Source organism: Xiphias gladius, chromosome 16 (assembly GCF_016859285.1).
Source record: "Xiphias gladius isolate SHS-SW01 ecotype Sanya breed wild chromosome 16, ASM1685928v1, whole genome shotgun sequence".
NCBI lineage: Eukaryota > Metazoa > Chordata > Actinopteri > Istiophoriformes > Xiphiidae > Xiphias > Xiphias gladius.
This window is the reverse complement of record NC_053415.1, coordinates 14739246-14766828: the sequence shown is the minus strand read 5'-3', so window position 1 is coordinate 14766828 and position 27583 is coordinate 14739246. Positions and strand designations below refer to the sequence as shown.

The window sequence follows — 27583 nt, the reverse complement described above, 5'->3', positions numbered from 1 at the left end:
ACACTGCTCTCAGATCTACCGTCACCGTGTTAAACGGATCCATCACAGTCCTGGCCGAGGGTGACACTGCTAAACCCACACTCAACTTTAGTGACAAGCTGACAGTGCAATAATACTGACTTTCTACTTAGTATTCGCTCGTACTAAAAGCAAAACCACTCAAAGATGGAGTGCACAAAATGAGTTTTTTTCCGCTTACCATCAAGTTTTCAAATTCACTGTAAAACTTCTTGAATCTGCTGGGAAGTTTCTGTGAACACAAATGACAAGGGAGGTTAACAACCAAGATATTAGTAATAATGAACACGGACATGGTTGACATATACCCACCTCCCAGGTCTGACTCAGCCTGCTCACTGCTGGGTTACTCAGGCCCATAATGACAGCAAAGAAGGCGTTTAGATTCCTGTACTCCTTACAGCTGTGACAGAGAACATGAAAGGTTAGACAGAGGAGCGGAGAAACAATACTGCAATAAGAGTCAAATGAAACATAGTACAGAATGTACAGTGAGACAAGGTCCACTCACTGGGCAGCAATCTTGATGAACTTCTTGAGAAGTTGCACCCGCTTGCTGAGCTGAGAACACAGACACATCTCTGAGATCACCCAGAACTGAATTTCATTAAACCTCCTCAGGAACAGATCCAGGTTCACGGTGGTTTTGTTGACGTTTTGCCTCCCAAACGTGTGGTAGATGAGTTCAAGCTGTAAGATACCAAAGAAAAACACAGCTGATCTTCTTGTGAATCAAAAAGTAGATTAACTATATAAAACCAAACCAATAGAACTTTTATTTATGCTATACCAGTACAGCAGGTCTACAATTACATGTAAATCTTGCCAACTTTATGGGAGACATCACACAATGAATTAGCTCTGCTAAAGGCACCTGGTCTCTCAGTTATACCTCATGTACACAGTGGAAAAGCTCCCAGTCATAGGAGGTCATATGGTAAGCCACATCCTTGGAGCTCATCAACTCAAAACTGGCCAGTGATCCTATAGACGGACCCGCCTGCTCAGGTAACGGGGTCTAGAAAACAGGGAAAACACTGTCTTTTATATTTGATAATCATGTAAACTACTGTTTCAGGGATTCTTGTTTTGAATGAAAACACTTCTGCACATTCACTGGGATTCTTAAAAGGTAGCTGGTTGCTAAAGGCACGGAAGACTTCACAAATGTATGTGATCTGAAAAAAAGTGTCAGGAGCAACAGACTTCAGTGATCTACAGCTGGGTGTGGGACTTCACTAAATGTACTTGTGAATCCACTTTTTGATGATGAGAATGTCTTGTGCAGCGTGCCTTTTCTGAGAGGCATTAACACACCAAAGAGTCCAACTGGTCCCTTCGGCAGGCAAACAGCCGTCCATTTATGCTGAGAGTGGAGAACACCGAAACATCGTTGGCCTTGAGGATCACTTTCTCTGTAAAATGATAACACACAGGGGTTAAGTCATCATTTTGTCTGGCGCCATCATCAGTTTTTTTATTACATTATACCTGTATCAACATCAACAATCTTGTTTAAATAAATATATATCTTTGTCTGCAAGTGTCTTTTTATTTCTAAAAATATTGTACAAAGTGGTTTAAGTGGTTAAAAACTTTACAGCAGCATTCTGAATATTAGTCCACAGCATATGGTACAACTCTTTGCAGAACTAATAACACTAAAAGATGATGGTAAGGAACAACACCATATTCCATTATATTATACTATCTGGCCTAAAAGAGCTCTTTCATGCTAAATTATACACATATGAAAGTTATATGAAGCTAAGGTTCACTGAGACAAATGAGCTCCATGATAATCAACTCTAAGCAAGAGGGCAGCTTCTGCTCTGTCTGTGTTTACTTGCCACTGATAAGGGAAGTGCTGGTCAAGTGTGGACAAGCAAGAGCTGCATTAGTGCAGAGACAAAGGAACAACACCACAGTGTAAGGAGCAGCCAGCAGCACCGGCAACCTCAGGGTGAATGTTATGAGTAAAACTGAGCTCAGGTTTTTCTCAAGCAGCTTTAAAGGCCATTCATTAGCACCTACTGTCACACCCATTCTCAGTCAGCAAATTTGCTGCAAAAGGCAACTCATTTCTCACTATATTAACACCCTGCTATATATATCTATATATCTATCTCTCTCTCCCTTTCTCTTTCTCTCTCTCTCTCTCTCTCTCTCTCTCTCTCTCTCTCTATATATATATATATATATATATATATATATATATATATATATATATATACACCCTGCTTGGGCTCTCTCTTGTGCTCTTGGTTAACTTGTAACTGCCACTGCTCTCACCTCCTGCCGAACTGAGGTTGACCAGGAGCAGGTCCTCTGCTGACCCCAGCTTGTCGGCCACCGCACCAATGACCTCCCTGACTGAGGTGGCCACGGGGACCCGGATTGTGGTGTAGGTATGGTCGAGGCAGTAGACTTTGAATAGAACTGGTGACATGAATAAGAGCAAATGTGGGACTGTCAGCGAGAAGGAATGAAGGAAAAGCAAAACAGTACTGTTTGGATTAATCCACTGGTTGTCAACCTAGGGGTCACCAGATGAATCTGAGGGATCACGGGATGATACTAACCCTAATCCTTGATAGATTTATCTAAATCAATCAATACACACTGTTTTATTTTAAGGGGCACATGGCAATGAGTTTGGGAATCACTGGTATAATGTTTCCTGTGTCTTGTGATATTCAACAAGAACTGGCCCAAGATGTCAAAATGTCCATGTTTGTGATGGTGTAGGCAAAACAAGGGTAAAGACAGCAATGACTCATCCCCTCTTACTCAGGAAAATCCACCTCAAACAAGGAAATCCTTTCTGCCAACAGAATTGCTTTCCTTCTATAACGTGGCAATCAGTACAAGGCCTGGGTAACGAATTTTCAAAAATATGAATCATTAATGTGTCAAGCACCACACATCAATTCAGATTAGAAAGAATATTAGAAAGACAAATGGAAAAACAAAAAATATTCAACCACAATGTCTCATTGCCAAATCAAATTTGTTACGGAGTCTCTGACTCTAGGAGTACAGCTTGAGCTGAAAATATCCACAGTTATGTATTGAGTCCACCACATAGCAGTGGTATTTTCTGCTGCTGCTTTAAAATCAACAAAAGCACCACCCACTCCAACACCAGAGTTTGTCTAATGAGGACCGCTTGAGGTAAAGACAATATTAAATATATGTTTCATATAGTGCACGTAATGGAACAGTGACACATAACAGCCCTGGTGGGACAACAGTAAACGGTCTCGGACAATCCTTGTATCATACACTGTGCCATGTGGAGACGTGCCCTTTACTCACTTTCATCAGTACTCTCAATGGGCTGATGTTTCTGAAGCTTCTCATCTCCCATACTGAACTGCCGCAGTAGGACTTTGTGCTGTGACAAAGTTGAACAAGTTTAGGTTCACAAGTGTGCACAACAAAACACAATCTGCACATGACCTTTAATTTGAAAGTAAAAGAGTCAGGCTCATACCTTTTTCTGTGAGACTCTGGCATCTTCACTGCTACCAACATGAAAAAAATAAGCCAAAATTAAAGCAAGAGTTCTGTAGGTCTGCTGATCTACCAGTATAAAAACTGGAAGAAAAAGAGTCACAAAAGTTGGGAATTCAAGTGGATCACAGTGACTACACCATATTATCAATACAAGCAGTTTTGGGACTAGGGTGATTTACTTCATCAAAGTCTTATAATCAAACTTTCCACCACCTTAACAAAAAAAAAAAAAAAAAACCCTAACTTACTTGCGCTTTACAATTCTCTCCAGCTCTGCTAGCTGATCCCTGAGGGCTGGAATCATTTTGGCATCATTATTTACCGCCACGAGAAACTCCTGCAAAACAAAAGAATTACAGAAATGTCAGAAGAAGTAATAAATGAATAAAATGTAACAATTATTTATTAATTCAGTCATCTAGCTGTGGTGGATTGCTGAAAAATTCTCTCTAACAGGGACCACAATGTATATAAACTTTTAGCTTTATTGTGTTTTTTACCTCAAGGATGTGATTGTATGTCATTACTGGCTGATTGCACTCTTGTATTTACCTTTATTATTGTCAAATAAATCTATCTGTTTATATGTATCATGGCCTGAGTGACCAATCTTCAAAATATACTGTATAAATCACTGACATATCAGGCACCACATACACATTCAGAAGCCAAATTAGAGACACAAATGGAAGAACAAACATGAAAATGCAGTCAATATTCATCACCTGGCCTTATTGTTCAGGGCAGCCCAAAAGAATAATTTAGATTAACAACAGTACAACTGTGCATATATTACACACGTTGTAAACTTTTAATAACATATTAAACCACAGCAACAGGAACCCCACATCTATAATAGCCGCAACGATGGCTCTGCTTTTTATTTTCATGAGATAAATCTGTTTTACACCCTGGTCACTGAGAAATCTCGATTCTAACTGGCAGACAGGTGTCCATTTATTTCTAGTAACTGACAATATAACAGGACACATCTGACGCAGGTGTTCCTTTGCCACTGTAAATTAGGGTGTCAATAGTAAACTCTAGGTAAAAGACAGCAACAGCGAGACGTAGTTAAAGAACTTGGAACTTGAGTTATATTTATGTAACCAACAGAAAGAAAATGACACATTTTGAGTCTTGTCTAATGTTCCTTTTTCCATTTTTCTTCCAGTTGTGCTTCTTGTAGCCTCAAGATATGGGTCAGTTTTTCCACTAAGGAGATCTATTCAGCGGTTATCAGTCATTGGTCCTTTTTGCTACGTCTATCTTCTCCTGTAACTTGTAATAGTTTTTTTAAAATTGCTACTAATAGTATTTTAACCAAGTATCTGTCTCTCCCCATTATACTTTCTTCAGAGAAATTACAGAGATAAAGTACCTTCTGACTTTCTGTATTGATACTGTAGATGTTGTTGGTCTGCAACATTATGTACTGTCACAGTAAATCTAAAACACATAAAGATTCCAACAAAAACACCAATTTAATTTACATTGATTGTTAAACTGTATTGCTGTTTCTACTGTTGTATATAGTGGTTATTTTAGCACTCATGTACATCAGCTGACCTCTAGGAAGGCCACCGAGACATCCTCCTCCTGCAGGTGATCTCCGTGTACAGCTGCCCACTGCGTCACCAGGCGGATCACCCTGCGCTTGTTGTTGAGTGTGTAATCCACCTTCTCCTGTTCGGAGCCCTGCAAGGCCTGGGCATGGTAGGTGCACAGCAGTTAAAGATCCAAACGATGTAGTTACAGCAAAGTAGTACTTTTTTTTTTTTTGCTTTAAGGTCTGTTTCAGAGGACTGGAAAGGAAAAATAGGAAACAAACACTGTGTTACATTAGATAACACAGTGTTGAAAGGATATTGGGCCATCAACGCCGGACATAGTTGACTGTTTGGAATGAAGACACAGTGCATGAGCACAAAGTCATCTAAAGCTGAGTCTGTGACAAAAAAGAGAGAGAAGCTCATGTCAAACACCTGTGATGCCAGTGTAAGAGCCAATCAAAGTGTCCAGAGCCATCGGGCCTTGATCCACATGGCCCTGTCTGTGTCACCTCTGCAGGCAAATGAAAACCATATGTATCCACACAAGCAAGAGTAATTAGATCAGCCCTGTGATGTGTGGCTAATTATAGATGAGAACAAACAGGTCAGTGCAGAGCAGCAGGCAGAGGACAGAGGAGAGAGACGCTGAGCCAGAGAGAGTAGAGGAGAGAATACATATACTGCATTGAAAAAATCCCTTCATAATAAATGATCATCATATGGATAGATTATATTAGATGACACTAATCTGCCATGCTGAATGTTTTATACTGAGCAGTACCTGACTCTGTGAATTGAGAATCCAGTCGCATCATTTCAAGGAGGTGCTCCAAAATCTTCTCCGGCGTCCCCGACATTACCTTGTATCTGGAGCAACACAGAATAAAACACACCCTTCACTAATCAAGAAACACTGGCTCTTAATGCTTAATGGCACGGCTATGGCCCTCGACCGATTTGTGTTACTTGAACGTGTGCCAGTGATTGCTTCATTTGATAACCATCCTATTTACAATCACAGAGTTCTTGTCCAGCTGAAGATTAAGGGGAGTCTGGGCTAAGAGCTGTCAGAGAAGCCAAAAAAGAAAAAAAAAATGTAGGGGCATCTTTGCTTTGAAGGAGAATCAACACAATCCAGCCTTGGTTGTTTTTCATTACTTGATATAGCAGCATCCCAGGAGCGAGCTACACAAGCAATGTTGTTTCTTCCCCACTCATGGAGAACACAGTCTTGACACTCTCATGTGTGAGGAGCGGAGCTGATTAGAGGGCGACCCTGAACAAGTAATTGTGACTTGCCAGGCCTTCCTTTTCCCCTAGGAGCTAAGCCATCATTACCATTAATGTGTCTCTCTATATTAAAGCGACTGTGGTGCAGTGACAGATGCCTCTATTAAGATAACACTCGTTGGCTGCAGCACACAGGATTGCTCTGTGCTTGTGCTGCCTGTACGATCACCAAGCATTTCCATCTGCCCGTCGCACTGGAACTTCCAGTGTGTTAAGGTCTAGGCTGGTTATATTCTATTTTTTTCTTATTGTCCACAATTTCAATGAAAAGACTAAAACCACTACTGCTACTACTACTGAGCCTCTTTTAAGCATGAAACTATACCGTGTATTTGTGACCCACTTTAAGTCTTTAGTAGGAATAAATAGAACTGCGACTGGGTGCCACAGGCAAGCTGAGAAACAGCATTATGCACTGTTGGTTTTGGTCTTTTAATGGGATATGTGGACAATGAAAAAAATATACCTTTCATTGTCCACATATATACCTTAAAAAATATACCTTAATTTGGTAGTGTCAAATGTGACTTTTAACATTACATCAGACTGCAAAGATATCTCCAAATATTGTGCTTAATACGCTCACCTGTTCATCATACATTGTTTTCTGACTCAAGACAGTTTTTTGGTAGGACTACAAGTTTAATAAACACCTGCCAGGCAGAAATACTCAATGATGTACACCCTTCCTGTCTATGTCCACAGCTCTGTTTAGTTTTAATGTGTGCAGTGAAGTTGGTGGTTACATTTACTTGTAATGGGAGGACGAGGCTCCCTGGACGGAAGATCGACTGCTGCTGAGACTCTTCTCTAACACCAGAACATCCTGACCATGCTCCTTCAGACGCACCGTGTTGGCCTCCACATCCTTCACACATACACACACAGTGAATGCATCAATATTGTGGATTTTAATATGAAGTCTCGAGACCTGTATAGATTTTGTTTGAGTTGATGAAGACATGCAATGTGACCAAGACAGTTAAACAATATGAAACAGCAGTGATAATGTTAACAATACACTGAAAGGTTGTGTGTAAGTTTTGTCTGACTGCGTTTAGTGAATGTGAGCTGTCTCTTCCACAGCTAAGCTAAAATGAGATGTCACAAACCGAACACAGCGTTTACATCATGACACAGTCATCTCAAAACTGCAGAGAGGTTTCACTCTCTGCTCTCTTAACCGTGGACTAACCGTCTGAAGAGACAGTGGCAAAAACACTGGGCCCTGGTCACAGAACAGAGTGGATTAGATGGTTCTTCCAGTGTACAGTCAACATACAATCACACTAACCTTAGCAGGCAGGAAGTTTAAAAAAAAGTTCCTGACAATGTTATAATGGACTGGATTGTTTTGGGTTTTGATGCAGATTGAAAAACATACGCTTAAGGAAATAAAAGCAATCCAAGTCTAAGCAGTGGGACATCTTAATTTTAAAGGTCAAAACAACCATTAATTGTTTTGCTGTTTTCTAGTGTGATTTGGTTATTGTTACCTCATAAATAATATGAAATTATTTAAACTAGGGATGCATTTTTATTAAATTACTCTTCTCTCAAGACACTGAATTATTTCTCGCTATGGCCTGCCAATGGGTCGGTCCATACACACTCACGTGGTGCAGCCAAACATTGTTCAAACCCACAGAAAATTATGTGAAATTCTAGTGGAGATTCAAATGTTTCCAAAGATGCAAACTGTGTCAGGTTAAGTTTTGGTGACATCTAGACTGTTTACATTGGCTCGGATGGTGCAGCCATAAAAACTTGGGTTTGAATATTTTACTTGTTGTAAATATTATATAGCTAGAATTAAGAATTGGAATATATATTACACTGTCAGACAATGAGACAGTTTAAACCACCTTAAAGCTATATTAGGGGTTAATAAAAATGTGTGATGTCATTATAGTGTCCAACACTATTACAGCAACGCATATTTTTAAAATACTGAAGCCATTTAGACGGCACATTAACAGTTTGGTTAGTTATTAGAAGATCAAGTTGTTGGGTTATCGGTCACCGGTGGTCTTATTTCTTTACAGTCAGTGCAGACCTGTTGGAGCATCCCTTACCACATAGACAACGTAAAAAGAAAGCACAAAAGCAGGAAATGCATGATGACATCAGAGCTCCTAGATGGCAATTCTCCACACAAGTTTGCATCCACAGCTAAATAACCCCAAATCTGCTTTTTATCTCTAGCTTGAAGTAACTCGAGTCATTATCAGCATATTTCATATTTAGTTGGATGACTAAGCTAATGGGTGTACAGGGCTGGTGTACTCCCTCCCAGGGTACATTTATGGCTGCATTGCTGATCTTTTGTCAACAGAGGGCAATAGTGCTTTATTTTTTACTACTGCCATAATAACATCAGTGGATGTCAAACAGAAACTCACCCTCAAAATCCTGTTGAAGTCCTCCTTGTCTACTCTCAGGAAGTGACAGTTGTCCTCTCGCAGGACAATGGAAGCAGCGCGGGGGGCGTCATTGACAAGAGCCAGTTTCCCAAAGTCATCTCCCTCATGAAGCGTGCAAACAGCACCCTGAGGAGCACAGCAGACTGACCAGCTACTGACTACTGAATCAATGCCTCGCTCAAAGCAGCATAACCATGTTGATGCTTTCACAGTTTCTATGATCTCATTTGAAGAAATACCTACTTTTCCATAGATGACGACATTGACTGAACCCTTCAGAATAATGTACCATGATGTGCCCTCCTCCCCCTGATTAAACACTGGGAGAAAAAAGAAATCATATCAAAAACAAAGAAAAGCTTTGGTGGGCTAATAAAGCTTAATCTGGGATTTGTTAGATCAATACTGACTCTGTAGTGTATTTATGAATCACATCAGTTATTTTATCAAAATACTTACACACTGTTCCTGCCTTTGCATGCGACTCGAAGATCAGCACTCCTGCCAGTTCTCTCTTTACCTGTGCAAGCAGGGGAAACATGTTTATAACACAGGAAGATCAATGTCAAAACACATTCCTTTCACTTACTGGTGCAACAGGGAGCAACCAAAAGGAGTGCAAACAAAATACAAAAATATGTATCAGTGTAAAGTTTTACTTTCCTGCTAGTCAGGACCCCACTGGTGTAAAACAGAGTTTCCTCACATTGAATGTGAGTGATTGTACATGGAAAAAGGTACACACTTTGCAGTAACTCTCACAAAACATGCTTTTCTATTTGAGTGAATCCAAGCAGCAGCACATATTGATGATTTTACCTGCAGAACACGTATCCAAACATTTATAACGACTGTAAGTGATGATCCGGACCAAGATGAATACATTTATACAGGAGTGTGTGTTTGCATGCCTGCATCTTTTCTTTCATTGTCACCACTCTGCTCTTAAATATGACAAAAATTGCTGAGGACCTGAGCATAGTTTTTATCCCAACAGAAGACACCAACAATTTCAGTGTCCACACACTGACAACAGGGTTCATACGGCCACTTAAGACAGAGAATTTCTACTCACAGTGGTGGATAGATGAGATAAGGCCTTTATGTGGAGCAGCTCTTCATAAATGATTTCTAAATCATCTGCTGTTCTTTCAGATGGACTGGAAAGCAGGAAATGTGTAAATAAACTTATAACAGTAGCGCACTGGCTCACTTTATTTAATATTGCTTTAGAGATTACTGCTTTAAAGCCCTACAGCTTCCGCAGAATCATCCTCATGTGGGCGTCAGGTCCAATCTGCGAGAGGAGGAGCAGGGTGTCCTGCAGCTCCTCTTGGCTCTCCTGTCTCTCTTCCTCACTGGGCAAAGGGGCATCCTCCTGTTCATCGTCCAGGAAGCGGTAGAAGAGGTACTTGTCCTGGAAGTTCAGCTCCTGGTCGACTGCGTCAAAACAACACAGCACAGATAGACAGACAGCAGGGCTTAAATTTGAAATCTCTGCCTCACACGTACATGTGGGCAGACACAAGGCATCAAAGCGTTTCTCACCATGGTTGAGAACACCTTCTTCCAGCAGCACCTGCCACATGCCCACAGCCTGAATACGAGAGTGGACGCATGAGCTCTGCTGCAATTGCCAGTCAACCAACTCTGTCCCCACACAACACTGCCTAGGAAAGACACAAGGCAATATAAGATTTTATACAAGGCTGGGCAGTTATGTAATATGTTTAATGGCTGTTTTGTATTTTAGTAATCAACTCTGTCTGTTCTTGTTTTTTGTCTCTGTTGTTCTCCTAAACTGTTCACAGGTTGTTGCCATAAAAGAGTTTTTGGTTCTGCCATTGTATAAATCTTGTATAAATAGAAGTTAAATAAAATAAATAAACACTAAGGTGTTACATTCTCACAACAAACAAATGTAACTATATTGTTTCTTGATCAAAATAACGACAAAAATAGAAGATCATGTGAGTGACACTAATTTTGATCATGTAACACATTTTCAAAGTAACCTACCCTAACCTGCTTATGATAACTCTACTGGTTTAAAAAAAAAAACTTCTCTACATACAACACATAGAATACAACAAAGGTATATACGATTGTCAGTGATCCCACACACATCCTTTTGTCTTCACCAAGGGAAATATGGACTCTGCTGTTTCTATTGAGCACGTAGCATACAGTGGGTTTTTAGAAATGTTTTGCTAAAAACAGCTGCCTGCTGTGTCTAAAAAAATTCTGCAGATGAGAACTGGGAGACTCAACCAAAACGGTGAAGTTGAGGACTGGAAAACCACAACAGCAAGCTGAAAGACACTGTAGAGGCATGACTACATGCAAACACCTTTCACATTACACACAGTCATTTGATCTAATAGTAATACAAAAATATTATCTAGTGCAGCTTTAAGTTAAAGGACCAGTGTGTAGAATTTTTTTTATTTTATATTAACTGAATACTCAGAATTATGTTTACATTAGTGTATAATCACCTGAAAATAAAAATTATTGTGTTTTCCTTAGCCTAGAACGAACCCTTCATATCTACATAGGGAGTGGGCCTGCTTCCACAGAGCCTGCCGTGTTGCACCACCATATCTCTACAGTAGCCCAGAACGGACAAACCAAACACTGGCTCTAGAGAGGGCCTTTTCTGTTTTTACGTTACCTGAAGGCCACCTTAGGTTCTTCTACACGCTTAGAAAGGGAGGAGTGAGGTGAGGGGTATTCAGTTGTTTACAATCTGCCACCTTACCATTAGGTGCCACTAAATCCTACATACTGGTCCTTTAATGCTATAATGAATGCATTTTAGAAAGTTTGGTCCAGAAGCCATAAACCTTGTGAACAGCTGAAGTAAAAGATATGGTCATGGTATTTTTAGATTTTTTTTTTAATTTTGAATGAATTGTTTGTGTGTTTTTATGTTTGCCAACCCAATTGGTCCAATGCAGTCTTTCACAAACTATTTGCATTAAAGTGTATTAAAATGTAAACCAACTTATAGGTTTTCAGATGGTACTTCCTATCTCTGATCATGTGAGGCGCACTGGAGAGGATGGCGTTACGGAGAATCTTCCCGGCCCGCAAGATCTTCTCTGAGGGCACCTGCACAGTAAAATTCAAGTCAAATCACAGCACAATAGAGTTCTACTGAGTACCGGCCACATTAGCAGGAAATGATTGACCCCCTACATACAGAAGATGATTGAGTTTACTACCTGAGAAATGCATTTGAGGTGGGGTTTGGCTGGACTTTCAATGAATGACTTCTGCAAAATAAAATGAAACAAAAAATAAGTGGAACTAAAATAAAAGACATCATGGATAACAATTAAACTGAGGCTCATCTGATGATAGAAAACTCAACATCACAGAAACTGGGTGAAATTAAAGGTTTTTTGTTATAGAACACAACAGTCCAATAATTGGAAATAAAAGGCATCAGGGAAACAACAACATGTCAGACAAATCGAGTTAAATAACAGTGTTTTTCCTCTCACTGTGGGCCACAGGATGTCCTCCTCACTGCTCCTGTATGACTCACAGTTGACATTATGTGTTTATTAGATGTCAATTTTAATTGCACTTATGGCTTTCTATACTGCTTCTGAGTTAAAATAATAGTGCGTTCCCAGAGTCTTGACTGATGTATTCAGCTGCTTAAATGGGCCACAGACATTGTGTTGTAAGTGGGGGGTTTTTTTCACTGGGACAACGGGATGGGCTGCGGGGTTGTGACATTTAAAACGCATTCTGCATGCTTCAGAGAGCAGTATTAACTCGGCTTTAAAGCCTCATCATTTATTTAGAAGAAAATTAGTCCACTCAGTAGCCAAAGAAGCAGGGCTTTCATAGGTATTATTTATATATGTTAAAGTAAATGAAAGCTGTGTTTGTTTTTTACATAACAGGAAAGCATGTTATGGAATTCTCCTTTTTACATAACAGAACTATCTTGTAGCCATGTTGTGACTACACTCTATGTAGCAACAAAGCACAGGGAACCACAAATCTAGCAGATTTATTTAACATGGCACGACAGTAGATTAAATCTACTGTCGTGCCACGTTATCAACCCATTGGCCAGGAAACGACAACAGGAGAAAGGTGGGACAGGAACTGTTCTGGATGGAGACAAGAGCTCCGGTCACCTTGTTTATATTTAGACTAACTTTAAACAAACTTCACATTCCACGCTTATTTTCAACCTCTGCTGGAGAGGCCACTAACATTAATGGATGCCGTTACGTCACGCAAAATGGGAGCAATGGCAAAATGAGTTATAGCTGAGGTTTAACTCGTTGCAAAACTTTTGACTTACAATGACACTCAGCAAGACAGGAAAAAGGCCAACAAAACAGCATTGTCTCAAACCAACAGCCTCTCTCTGTCTTTCATAACATGTGGTAACACTACATGATACTGTATAAAGTCAGTCTTGTACTAAATAATCAATGTGTGTCAGGTTGTCAATTGTCAGAGAAATTACCTTATTCTGATGTTTGGAGACTGAAACAAATGACTTGTTGCTTGTGTTCTCTTTGTCTGGCATTCCTGGGTGGGAAAAACAGAGGGTATATTACAATATCCTGTTTGTGAGGTGACTAAGTCCCATATTTGCTCAAACCTCCTCTATCTAACCCAAGGAAAATGTACAAGAGAAGCCCTGCAGGGCCGCGTGTTGAAAAAAACATTTTAACTCTCAGTTTTAAAACTCAAGATGCAGTTCCAAGCAATTTATACCACCAAGTAAAGTTTCTTGTGGTAAACACATAAACAAACTTGAAATAAAATTCCCCCTTAATCCTTGAAAATAAATTAAAAGATAGGTAAATACAGAACAACCAAACCGTGGTTTACTGTACATATAAATATATTTGGTATGACGGAATGCAATAGATGCAAAATACACTAACTAGTAATGTATTTCCCGGTCAAAATGTCAATTATGAAGTGTGTTAAAAAATAGTTAACAATATTTATACTATGCTATATGTATTTAGCATATTCCTAAAAAGATTTTTTGTGATTGTCCCAACGTTTAATTCTCCTCTAACATTTTAATGCAAAACAATCCGATTCTTCTATAGATCCACTGTTTGAATATTTAGATCAATTATCTCTGGTTTAAATGTCATATCATGTGACCTTTCATTTTATTTTACTTAATTCCGCTTTTATGTTTTTTTTGTGTGCCTTTTAGTCTTCCAGTCCTTCAGATATGCCATTAATTTATGTCACCATTATGAGCAAGTAAATTTGCCCATATTTTCATCAGTATGTAAAGTATCAGTATCAGTATGTATTTGTCCAATTTTTTTTCTCATTTCTAGCTCCTTTCAGTGACTATCCCATTTCATTTCAGTTATTGTGTTGACATTATAAATAATTTTGGTTTCCATGTGCTTACCTTTAGGAGAAAATTAGTCACAAATGTTAGAATAAAAAATTAAAAATGTTCTAATTCAAATTTGTCCTTAATTAAACATGCTATTAGACTCTAGTGCTTAATATGGGGTTATGGATGTTTCTGTACAGAGGCAGCGGGATGGCAAGTGATGTAGGCAGAGGCAAGTGATGTAAAAAAAAATGGAAACACGATAAAGAAATACATTTACCAGCATTTATACTCTATGTGACAGTCCTGCAGAGAGTTTGTTAAAGGAGTGAGGTTATTTCTTAGTGTTTGGAGCTTTAAGCTTTAACTGTAATGCTCCCCTCCAGGACAAATAGCATAATGAGGCAAAGCTGCTCAGTCACAACTGTATCTGCAGGGAAATATCTCAGCTATTCTTAGATCTCGTGCCTCTCAGACTGCTGATGCCACAAAACAGATACAGAACCCACACAATAGAGAGAAAGGGGGAACACAATTAGAAATGTAACATTACACTTGTGGCTATATATCCAGGAACAAAAAGAAAGCATCTGTATCACTTTAACTTTGTTGACAAAGCTCTGTGTAATTCCTGGTCATTTTTTTTTAATGTTCTTTGCTGTAATATTTTCTCTACTGTTACCATCATGTTGCATATTATGTGTTAGCATTTAGACCACCTGACCACTGGGCAAACAACGTCCTTCAGGGAAAACATGTATAGAAAAGCTGAAAAACATACAATCCGTAATCCAAATGTAAACAAAAGGTTCACAGAATATCATTCTTCTTCTGTCAGTTTCAGTTTCTGACAGGGTCTGTGTAGAATTTGTGCTTGTTTATTGTTGCACTAAGAAGTTAACACAGCTGTCCATCATTTTATTTGTGTAGTGGTCATGCTGGTCCTTGTGACATCCTGCCATTCATTCAAGTGTCACATTCAATCACATCGGTGGGGATGCGGCGTACAGAGCACATCTGAGAGGTGAATCCAAGATTACACTTACAAACAATTGGGAGTTTAATTTCCTGGGGAAGAAAAGTACTTTTGGCCTGAACATTTCAAAGCTGAAACATAAAGATAAGTGGTTCATTGCAGTTGAAAACTTGTGACAAACAACTGTGCTCACGCTGTAAAAGGTGCTCAGGTAGAGTAGCACTGAACACATGACTGGAGTGAATGTAGCAATGCTGACTTTAAAAGCATCTACCTGTTAACGCCAAAGTGCTGTAAAAGCCTAGTGTTTTTGTGACTAAGAAAACTATTTAAAACATGTTTAATTCATTTGACTCAGCCGCTACAGTTACAAAACCACTAAGCTGCTATGGATGTACTGTACAGAAAAGTGCATCAGCCTCCAGCTGATTGATGCATGTCTGATTTCTGTCTAGATGTATTCATGCATTCATGAATACATTCATAGAGTGTATACAGAGTGAATACATGTATTCATTCATAGAGTGCATACTGTACATCCCCTAAGTGGTGTACTGTATGTTGCAAAAATACTCCTGCTGCTCTTACAGTACTGCTCCAAAGCACATAACAGTGATATATGCTAAAACAGACACATCGACTTTAAAAAGCAGCCTCAAAACGCTACAGTAATTAATCAAATCCTAAGTTTATGATGAGTGGGGATTCAGATTGTGACATCTTTAAAAAGTCATCTTTGTTTGGTCCATAAAATAGATTTTCTTCAAAATTTGTCCATCATTTATGAACGATCCTTAATAATACATGAGACTATACAGTAAACCGACTGCCAGTAAGCCAACAGGTTCTAGATTCTCTGCCTGCACACTGCTGTTCATCATTTTTATGGAAAATGACTCTGAGGCAAGCTAAGTGCTCTGTTTGAGCAAAGCTAAGTCAATATTGAGTTAACTTGCAACAGGAAAGGCAGAAATAAAAGTATCAGGCTTTATCAAAATGCAAGATGATAAAGAAGGGTCGGAGAGTAATGGAGTGAAGCAGACAAAGATATTATTACATATAGTACAAGAAGTTAAGAAATATTATGTTATATTTTAAGTAAGAAATATAAAATCTCATTATACATATTAATGGAAAAATCAGTGGATTAAATCTGGGAATATTGATAAAGTAAGCAAACCCCTAAAACTGTTAACAGTTTTAGGGGTTCTTCATCTTGATAAGTTCTTCGTAATTTTGGTAAAAGTAACGGTTGTTCAACATTTATTAGTTCCAACTCCAACATGATCCACTCAGTTTCAGTCGCCATTGTTTGAAGTACTCAAAGAAACTCAGTGGTATAGAAACCCCACTAGCATTTTGGCGACGTAATTGCAGAGTGATGCAGACACACCAACACACAAGTTTAAAATCTCACAACAGCATAGGCCACTTGCGAAGGCTAAAGCGTAGGCTCTGCGTGGATCCTAGTAAGTATAAATCAGCTTTAAAGGTTCAATGGATCATTTATTTGACTCATCAAATTAGGTTATTTAGAAACATTGTTAGCTTACTCACATATACTTCCTGCATGCATTGCGTTAAGGTTAAAAATTTCCAAAAATCCTCCTGGTTTCGGACACATAAACGTGACACGATTTGTGCTGTTATGTGTCTGTTTATACATGTGTCTCTGAGGAGTCAGATGGTCTTCCTTGTGTTTAAAATAAAAATTGCAAACCATGATTAACCTAAGTATGCAATTCACACACTTCCTGCACCCTGTCTGTGCAACATAAAGAGTCTTGTGACTGTTAACAGTACTGCAAAAGCTGTCATGAGGGAAAAAAACTTGTAGTTACACACTAAAGGATTTTTTTTTTAAAGCAAATCCAAGTTTATTTGTAAACCGATGATATTAAATGAAATGTAAATCTAACTTTGAGTTAGTAAACAGAAGTAAAAATTGCCTTAAAATTCTTCTGTAAAACTTCTGTACATGAACATTTGGAGTTGCCTACACTGTGGTATTACAGTGTAGACAACAGTGTATATACAGTCAAATATTGTCTTGAAAATCCTGTTGGAATAAAATTTAATACAAAGTTCGAATAATATTTTCAAATCAACTACAGCCTGTCTTGTGTGAGGTGTAATACAGCTAACGATAACTGAGACAAAGTTTGGAATAAAATGTAATGTAAGTATAAAGCACTCAGAAATGTAAACAGCAATGCAGGGCTACTTACTGTCAGCAGTACAACCACTTTCCATCACACCATAGGGTGGGGCAAGGAGGCCCGCCATGCACTGATGATATTTCTGTAAAAAATAAAAGAAGTACAAGAACAAATCAGTCTCAGCGATTCATAGCTGACCGGAAAATATCAATTTTACAATTTTGTGAACAAAAACATACCTGAAATATAAACAAAGACTCCACAGCCATGCTTGTGGCCATTTTAGGCCATACTACAGCACAGCCATGCTTTGAGCTAGATGCTAACAAATACAAATCTTAGTTTAGCATGTTATCATTCAAATTAGCACTACACACAAAATACAGCTGAGGCTGATTGGAAAGCTATTAGTTTAGCAGGTACGTTTTCATTAACCAAAGTGAAATTTTGGCCTAATGATGGCTCAAGATGAAAAGTTAATAGATCACCAAAGTTATTGCAATTCAATCCATGGGGAACATGAATGAGTGTATCAAATTTAATGGTAATCCTTTCAAGATATTTCACTCAAAAACCACACATGTCCACCTCATGGTGGCACCAGAGGAAAAGTCGGAAGATCAACAAATGCAACCTCTTTACAAAATTTCATCTTGATCCATTCAATAGATGTTTCAGTCTGGACCAAAGTGGGGAACTGACACAACTGAGAGTGCCATCCCTAAAGCCATGCAGCTAGCATGGCTAAAGTGGTGCTGAATCACCTTTCATTGCAGTATGTTATATGTCAATCCTAAGAAATCAAAAAAGGCTCATCCATCGTCTGTAATCTAAATGAAGATACTGTATACTCCTGATACTGCAGTTGAGTGGCCTTTGCTTTCCGTGTGTGATACTGTCCTCCTTAATGCACTAGACTAACTCTGCCAACAAGCTGTTCACCCTAATTGGAAAAGCAGATAAGTCCAAAGACACATAATATGGAACTGAAACATCCACGGTAGAATCCTGGCTGGGCGTTATTTCCCTCTTTCTCTCTCAACAAGAAAAAAAAAAAAAAATCAACCCTTCTGTCATCATTTGCCTCCAGGAAGTGAGGGCAAAAAGAGTGTCCATTATGGTTTGGGGTGCTTGTTGATATTTCGTGCTCATTAGTCCGAACATGCAAATGTAAGTAGGGTTTAGTGAGAAATAATCACAAAGAGGGGAGAATACCAGAAGAGTGGTTATTATGATTAATTGTGAAAACTGTGAAAATGTGAAGGTAATAGAGCTCAGCCATTAAGCACAAAAACCTATTTGGAGTACATTAAATACAACTTTGGCTCAATTCTAGTTCTCAATTTCAGTTTTTCATCCTTGTTTGAAAAATGTTTTCCCTGTCATGCATATTAAATATTTCGATTTGTCAGAAAGTAGTTACTCCTTAATGTTGTGCAAGCTGCAGAGAGCCGCAGAGGAAACAGAGAATAACAGTTCAACTGCACGTCTCATACCATCACCGTGCCCTGCTGCATCACAGATGTTATGTAATGAACATCATACTGCACCCATACACTCATAAAAAGTGTCATGCTTTCGTTCACGACACTGGTGCACAAAGAGGTCAATTCAACCGTAGCAAATGAGCCATAAAGAAATGTTGTCTTACGCATCGTGTGACAAGGTTTGGAAGTCGAACTAGAATGCAGTGAGAAAGTACAAACCTCTCTGACGGTTCAATATTATTTTGTGGTAAAAGACAAACAAAAACTGATTATGTGCCATGGAAGCGGCGTTGTTGGTCAATAAAAAGCTGATTGAGGACCACTTAGTGACCGGCCACTTCTCGCTGCCTTCCTATCTTCTAGTCAGAGGAGACTGAATGCAAGCTAGAACTCTCAAAGCCATTTGTTGCTGGATGGTAATGTACTCTCAGAGGTCATGTTTTAAATCCAATTCCACCCTCTGAAGTCAGTTAATCACTTTAGCAACCCTTCTGGGGCACACAGCTTTTTTCCCATCAGTTAAGAAGCAATTTAGATGTGTCTCGGTGATCTCAGTTTTTAAAAACATGTCCATGTGCCTACTCCTGAATAAGAACTGGCTTTGTGCGCATTGGGATGATAAAAGATGTAGATTTATCTCAACTCTACACTAAATGGGTCTACTGTGGAGGAGGTTTTGTACACATGCACACATCATCATCATCATCATCATTATTCAAAGTTAATCAGTGCAGCAGACATGAAGCCTTCAGAGTCACTTCAACAAGCCTGCCTGTATTTGTCGACAATTTAAGGATTTAGGATTAGGGAGGAGCACTTAAACTGAGCCTCACACGAACAAATGAACTCAACCCCCCTGAGCCAGTAAAGCCGCACTCCCTGAGGGGTTGAATCCGGTACTCAGGGCGGGGGTGTAGTTTTAGAGGTGGATTAGAACCATTGTCAGGTGTGTAAAAAGCACTCAGTTTCTACTTTGTTAGTAATGATGTCTCAGATGCGCAAGGCACACAATACACCTGTTTCCATAAGCAACTGTTTTACAACCCCCAGCTCACTGTAGGCCGCTGTCTTTTCAGGTGTGATATTATTTTACCTTTTCCTTGTATATTAGTATATTTTATCTTACATTTTATTTGTTATTGTCTCTTTGTCTAGAGTTGAAAACCATTAGTCGATTAATTTATTAGGATTCCCCCTCCATCTTTACCTTGTCTATATTGAATTAGGAGTAGATGTTTCCCTGAAACCCAGAAATTAAAATAATGTTGGGCTTTAACAGCTATAACAGTTAAATTAAAAAATTAAATAGTTCAACATCTCTGGATATATGCTTACTGGTTTACTTGAGAATGAGAAGAAGATTGATCCCACTTTCAAGCATTAGAGTGATATCAATCTTCTCATCTAACTAAAGCAAGAAAGAAAATAAACGCATTTCCCAAAATGTTATACTATTCCTTTAAATGAATCAGTCCTTATATTGACACATTGGCCTTTATCAGTTTAAACCCACAAGGTTATTAGAGTAGAAATCAGTTCGCACATCAGATAGACAGAAAAATATTGCAGATATACTAGAATTATGACAAAATGTGATAATTAAGGCATTGTTGACATCCTGATTTATAGGTTTATAAACCTTGTTTATAAAGATGTCAAAAAACTAAACGTGTTTGCCATGTTTCCCCGAAATGGAAATTCAAATATGTATGACAATCCCTCATGTCACAATAAAACAACCACTGGGTTTGATTTGTGCAGCTACTTCCCTATAGTCTGTTATTTACAACCATAATACTGACAGAGAGCTCTTTAGGATCACTTAAGTTGTTACTACACATTAGCCTTTACTGACAAAGGGATAGTTAAGAGTCAGAAACAAGCTCCACTGGGACTCACAGACATCTCTGTGGAGAATGTCCACTGGTGTATTAGTGGTGCAAATGTTTCTGACCATGTACAATGTGTAAAGCATGGAGGAGATAGACCTTTAGGGCTATAATCTACTGATTCCAATAACCCATCACGATTTGACACCCAGACAGGAAGCACAATGGTGTAGTCAGACAGATTATAGCGTCTGAACCTACCGAGTCTCCAACAAATGATTGTGTTATTTTTATAAAGTGATCCCATCACATTACAAGATTATGATCTGTTGCTTCATGTGGATTTACTCTGAGTATCTGAAACGTGTTACAAACACATCAAGAATTACACTGATGGTGTTTAAAATGAAATGATAAGACAGGTAGATGTGTAGTAGTCTAAATCCCATCACATCAAGACACTAGGAATAAAAACTAACATCCAATAGATCTAAGGTGACCCCACGGGCACCTTAAAAGGGCCCCTTGACTAATTTTGATTTCTGACATAAAAATCCATCATTTAGCAGACAACAGAAACATAGTTTTAATAACATGTATTTCCTTGCTAGTAGAAGAGGTATTGCCAAAGTCGCAGAACTAAGAAATCGTTTTAGATCTTTACCAGCTAACGTAGCTCAAAGAATATAGCAGATAATGACACAAGAACATGTGGACATAAAAATGATCTTGAAACAATAACATGCACAAAAACTAAAGAATTGCGTTGTTGAAATCCTGGCAAATTCTATATGTTTTTTGAAGTCTAAACAGAAAAAAAAATTAAAGATATTTTAAATTTGCTATAGTTCTGTGTTTTACAGTTTTTTGTTTTTTTTTATTTACTTTTTCTTACGTTTCTTTCTAAAGAACCCAGATAAAATAAACAAAATTTAAAAAAAAAAACAAGGGGAGGATCCATCATCCATCTCTTATATATATAGTGACTATATATAGTATAGTATAACCTATAATGATTCTGCACTTGGAGGAAAGAAAATTAATTTAAATTGGATGTTGGAAGGCCAGTTTTTGTTCCCCCGCTGCCATTTCTATACCTTTAATCATGTTGTTCTGTCTAATCCAATGTTCCAGTGTTTCAATAAAAATCGTGAAAATAAGTGGATTTAAGTTTAAGTTGTGAATGTAATTTTTTAGAAAATAATTTAAAACACTTTATTTAATTTCATTTCCTTCATTTGGTGGTGGGTGTTAGTTTTGGGGTCCTATCTTATATATCATGTTATCTATGTTAAGTCAATAATTTTGTATATCTGCTGCCACCTTCATAGTACTTTTGTTTAGAGTATATATCAATTTCTTTTGAATTTCTTGCATATATATCTCTTCAATCTGGTTTCTTTTTCTCATTTAATCTTAGGATCTATTAAGTTGTAATGTTCAGACTCAAGGTTTTTCGGTTCAACCTGAAGGGTGAAGAGTTTTTTTGCTCTTTGTTTCTTAAGAAAAGATGTTATTGCGATTAGTGTGGTGGAGGACCATGGCGAGCCCTTGCCGTATCAATTCCAGCTGTTGGCTCCAGCCCCAATAATCCCCGAAAGCTGAGCTCTCTGAGCCAAGCATATAGTTAGAAACACTCTCGTGAAAAATGCCGTTTGCAAATCTACCCATCAGTGTGTTGCTAGTGAGGGACCTGCTGCTATCTGCAACCACTGCCGAGCCATATGAGGGTCTGAAGGAAAAAGAATGCACTCCGGCGGTGCTCCTAGAGCCCTCAAAAGCACAAGTCTGAACCACTGCGCCAAAATTGAAATATACTAAATAGAGGGTTAGCAAAAAATAGCGTTAACTCCTGTGAATGATGAGTCTCAATCAGTATATATTTGAAAACGAGCGCAGTTTCGAAGACTCCCACTCAAGGACGGGCGCTGGGGGAGGTGGGCCGCCCACCTCTGATTAGAGGGCATCAACATTCTTTTTTTTTATGTAAATTTCATGACGTAAAGACGTCCTAAAAGGTTGACTCATTGGCCTTGCAAGGCTCAGGATGATTTAAAACTGTAGATGGCGTGTTGAACCATTTTCAACTCATGAAATTCAGATTTTTATAACTCTGGAAAGAAATTTCAATACCAATAGCAGCACTGATGTGTTCCATCACAGCACAGTCATATCGTTTAGTTTACAGCTCAAAAAACATGTTTAAGTGTGCAGTGCTTCTTTAAGGACAGATGCAACGGGCAGTGATCAAAAAGATCCATTGTTCCAATGTGACAATTTTGCACCATGCTGTTATCCATTCCAAATAGTAAGAAATAATGGATTCTTGAATATGTTGAATGCTGAGATGAAAAGAAAGTATATTCTCTAAATGACGGATTTAGAAACATCAGCCAGTCCTATCTCTGATACCACTGAGTTTAGTTTCTTTGTTATTTTTTTGGATTGAAGTATTCTCTTTCCTGATGAGTCGAGGTCAGGGGTTCAGAGTGACATTAAAATCAGCCTCACATAAACGAGTCCCTTGTGCTTCTGTTGCAATCCTGTCCAGTATTTGTATGTAAAAATCTGACTCTGAGCTGGGAAGAATGTATACTGTACATAGTCGAAGGTAAAAAATTTAAATGAACTTTTCCCTTTATCAGTATGAATCTGCCTTATCTATCCTTAATAGTAGATATATGTTCATACATTACTCTACCCCTCTTGGATGTTTTGATCCGTTTGAAGAGGAAATTTAGATTTAAATCCTTGGTCTTTTAAGTTTTTCATGTGCTATCCCCATCATGTGGGTTCCTTGCAGGAATGCAATATCTGTGTTCTCCTTTTTTTTTTAAATTTTGTAAGAATTTTGTTCTGTTTGATTTGGCTGAGAAGCCCATTAACATTTATAGAAATTATATTAACCATGTGGTGCCTATACTCAAAGTTACTACTTTTACTTTTACTACTTTTAACACAAAACAGTAAGACACACTCAAGAATATCATAACAAGTACAGAGACTTCCTAAAATAATGGGGACCCTCGTCCCTTTAAAGTTCCTGTTGGAGGGCAGAGGGAAATGACCCCCCACCCAAAAAAATGGTGAGTGGCCCTCCCTAGTGGTGGGATGACCAATTTGTATGTACATTCCATAAACCCTAGATAAGTCCAACATTAAACACAATACTGACCAGTTCAATTGGTTCCCAGTCAGTTCACTTTTTGTTCAGTGTGGTTTCCATTCTTTTAATGTTGGGGTGTTCTCCCGAACTCCTTAAGCTTTTTTCCTCACTTCTGTCTCCATTCATGTACTTGTTGCCATGGAAACGCCTTCAGTATGTTTTTCTTCATGCTGGACCCCGGGTCCTCCCCTGTCGTGGCCACCTGAAATCCCCACCCCTTCACTCCTGTGCGGCCTCCTTCACATCCTCATAGGTCCATGGACTGATGCTCCAGTGGATGTGAAACCTTATAAACGGGGTTTGGAGGTGAATGCCTCACTCTTTCCCTCGTAGGCTCTGCGCTTTTCCATCAGCTTATAGGCATAATTATGGTAGAAGAAAATAGGCTCGTTATATATGTAAACTTTCTTCTTCCAAGCCAACTGTAGGACGGTTTCTCTAACATTAAACTGCAGGAAGTTTTTAATGATGGACCTTGGAGTAGCATCAGGTCCCGGCTTCTGTGTTGGAGCTCTATGACCACGTTAAATTTGGGACATACCATCGAGTAAGAGGAGCTCTGTAGTCAGCAAGTTTTCCACAAACTTAATCATCGAGTCTCCCACAGAGTCTTCAGGCACATCCGAATGTTGTTTCTTCTGGATCTGCTTTTCAGATCGGTCACTTTTTCTCACAGTTTGCATCCTTCTTTCAACACACTTAGCAGCGTGTCTTTGGTTACAGCGCTGCTTGCTTCCGCATCTGAAATGTTCTCCTCCGCCTTGGTGGTAGCTTGGCCTTGAGCTTGGAGTGTCGCCCCAACGTCAGATAACTTCTGGTTAAGCTTGTGTTTTAGCGTGTTCGGCTCTTCCTTCGGGTCTTTCCTTACCACCCCCTTAAGCTTGGAAATAGCTGTGTGTATACCTTTTTAATGCCACGGAGGTCTTTAAAGATAGACAACATTTCACGGAGAAGCTCATCTCTAGGCTCGGTAACTTCTTCTCTGCTAGATAGCAAGATGCCATTTTCCTCGTCGGAGTGCTCCATTTGGTCTTTTATCGATGTTAATTGTTCAGTTATCCACTTTTTTGAACTCTTCTGACCTCTCTGTGATTTCCCCCCAGTCTTTTCTCTCTCCTCAAAGTTTGCCAGTTAAAGTTTTCAAGTAGGGCGTTGTTTTTAAGACCAATTGAGACAGAGTAAGTAACTAGACATCCATCGCGAACATGGCTTCACCGGAAGTCCTTCATTCTTACAGGCTGTTGACTTGCTTTTTCTAGCTGATAAATATCATTTGTGATTTAGATGAAAGATTTTTAGCCAATTTTTTGGTGTTCAGATAAAGAGTTTCAGTGTGGATGGAGATCTTTACAAAACCTGAAAAAGTTTGGTTTAACGTACACACCAGCCGGAGCGATTTGAACAGATTGATTTGATTTAAACTGCCCAGTGTATTTACAGGGTTTTACCAAGCATAAGCTCTAATTACAGCCTTAACTTGGGTTTAAGCTTGGTGACTAAAAATTTCTTACTTTTCTTCTTTAGGGTCTTGATCAACTTCTCTCCTTTCTTGTACCTTTGACTTTAACTCAAACAGCCATATATTTTTTTTAAGTGCAGTTGCTCATCTTAAGTAATGAGGATTCAACTGGAAAACGTCATGCCCATCCAAAAAGTCTTGTAGCTGCCAGACGAAAAATACACTGAATAGGCCATGGGGATTATTGTAACATTTGAAAAACGTTTGAACTTGACTCAAAGGGAGAGCAATTTCTGGCTGACAAAATACCAATATTCACAAATACTACACATACAGTATATGGCTCTATAATTGCAGGTAACATGATCCACAATTGGCTAATTATATTTTTGAAAGTAATTTTGAATTGAAAAATTAATTGATACTGTATGCATCAAAAGTGCTACTTTCTGAAACAAAAGCTGCTCACATTTTAAATACATAATTTTTGATTCACTTAACTAATAATCAGCTATATGTAGAATATACAGATATCTCAGAATCATCTCAGTGTTTTCCGCATTCATCACCACACAGGTCATAAAAACGGGATCTGGAAATGTGCAATAACAGATGTGCCATTCTGTTTTCCTCCAGGGAAGCTCGGTCAACTGTTGTGCTTATTTGCTCCTGCACACTGACTTCACTGCTCACAGCAGCAGGGGAGCTCACATTTCCCTCAACCCTGTCCTGTACTAACGATATGTCATTTTTTTTACCCATACATCTTGAAAATAAAAACAGTGTAAAGATTGTCACCATGTAGTGAAAAACAGCTGAACATACAGTCCATATCTCTATGTGATTCACATGGTTGCTGTCCTTTAAATGTTCATGTGTAAGAGTCCACCAATAAGTTTAGTCTTATCTCTGTCATAATAACAGATCAGTGAAGATATTAACCAAGTAATTTGGGTGCATTTTCAGGTCACACTCCTGCTCATTCTTTCATGCTTGAGCACATTATGGCATTGTGAGCATAAATGTGCATGAATGCACTCTTGTATTTTGAATAATTCATCCCCGATTACATAAGCAACATAGTGCAAACTGTTCTCAAGCCTCCAATGATTATTTTGCACTCTTACAGGCACACTTCAGGGCACTTGGGGAAACAACTGGGGGAAGATTAGTTTCTCTCTATTTCTCTGTATTCTCTTAAATATTAGATTTCCTCCCAGACTAAAACAGTAAGAATATAAATTCAACATTTTTATATTTTAGTTGAAATGTAAATGATAAATTTTACTATTTTTAATACAAAAAAGGACTTTCCAGGTAGTTCTGCATCATCAGCCAGAACAATTCCGCAGGAATTTTAATTCAGCAAAATTTTCTTGCCCCAAATCTTACACAATATTTCTCATGAATCAGATGCATTGCACTGTTCAAAAGTTTGAGAAAGATTACCTCAAGATGCTACCAGCGTCCCATGCCGCCTGCTATTGTTGTTAATGACTGGAAGGTCCTCCACGCCCACTTAGTCCAGGCATTAGCAAAAACTCCAAGCACATAAATCCAATTCTAAGAGTCCCAGAGAATCACGCTAGTCATGGGTCATATGGAGTATGGTCCAACATGATCCAGTAGCTCCGTCACCACAGCCTGCACACCCCTCTGAGAGCAGGGAGAGCACACTGTGTCAGAACAGAAGACTGCCAGTCAGCTGCTGACTTCTTCTGAGCAGCAGTTGCTAGGTGATTACTCAACTCCAGTCAGTGAGCACACAGGAGAGCATGCTCGCACGCTCTCTCTCTGTCTCTCTCTCTCTGTCTCTCTCTCTCTCTCTCTCTATCACAAGCCATATCTAACCTACACACACATTAGAGTAGTCACTCATTTGCAGCATGACCACCTTCACAAAGCAAGTACTAAAGCAGTCTGGTCAGTCACACAGGATCTGAAGATCAGAAAAGTAAAAATGTATTGCAAAAATGTCCCTGCTGCTTTCATCAGCTTGCAACTCTTCGGGGAGGTGTTTTCCTCTGTAGACTTATCAGCAAAATTTAGTAAAACTTGCTAATCTTAGCCAATATCTTTTCTGCATCCAATCCAACCCTCAGATGTATAGACCACTATCCTGGTCCTATCACTGAGTCCCTTCCTCATAAGGACCGAGACCAGATGGTGTCTTATCTTTCACCTTGTTACTTATCAAAGACACAAGACAGCTGCATTAAGCTCCATGAGCATTTTCCTGTTAAGAAATTAATGAAGCTTTTCTAAAATTTATAATATCTCCCTTTGATTAATGGCAGATTTGTAGGGGAATGTTTGGACTATATCAATCAATTTGATTTCTGCATTATTACTTATTT

General features: G+C 38.8%; 1 protein-coding gene across 1 annotated transcript in view; it reads right to left on the bottom strand.

Annotated features, from left to right (window-relative positions):
* The window catches only part of rapgef4a (Rap guanine nucleotide exchange factor 4a), a 38594-nt gene that overhangs the window by 1374 nt on the left and 9637 nt on the right, over positions 1-27583 (bottom strand). The window contains exons 5-27 of the mRNA XM_040148345.1: positions 17355-17427; positions 13302-13366; positions 12031-12081; positions 11811-11917; positions 10352-10473; positions 10060-10243; positions 9879-9963; positions 9263-9323; positions 9047-9123; positions 8783-8929; positions 7133-7248; positions 5872-5957; positions 5407-5485; positions 5107-5257; positions 3786-3874; positions 3515-3545; positions 3337-3415; positions 2311-2457; positions 1336-1433; positions 911-1036; positions 530-708; positions 331-421; positions 200-250 (exon numbers count right to left, since the gene is read on the bottom strand). Of these exons, the coding sequence (XP_040004279.1) occupies positions 200-250; positions 331-421; positions 530-708; positions 911-1036; positions 1336-1433; positions 2311-2457; positions 3337-3415; positions 3515-3545; positions 3786-3874; positions 5107-5257; positions 5407-5485; positions 5872-5957; positions 7133-7248; positions 8783-8929; positions 9047-9123; positions 9263-9323; positions 9879-9963; positions 10060-10243; positions 10352-10473; positions 11811-11917; positions 12031-12081; positions 13302-13366; positions 17355-17427 (2295 nt within the window). The remainder of the gene's footprint in view (positions 1-199; positions 251-330; positions 422-529; positions 709-910; positions 1037-1335; positions 1434-2310; positions 2458-3336; positions 3416-3514; positions 3546-3785; positions 3875-5106; positions 5258-5406; positions 5486-5871; positions 5958-7132; positions 7249-8782; positions 8930-9046; positions 9124-9262; positions 9324-9878; positions 9964-10059; positions 10244-10351; positions 10474-11810; positions 11918-12030; positions 12082-13301; positions 13367-17354; positions 17428-27583) is intronic.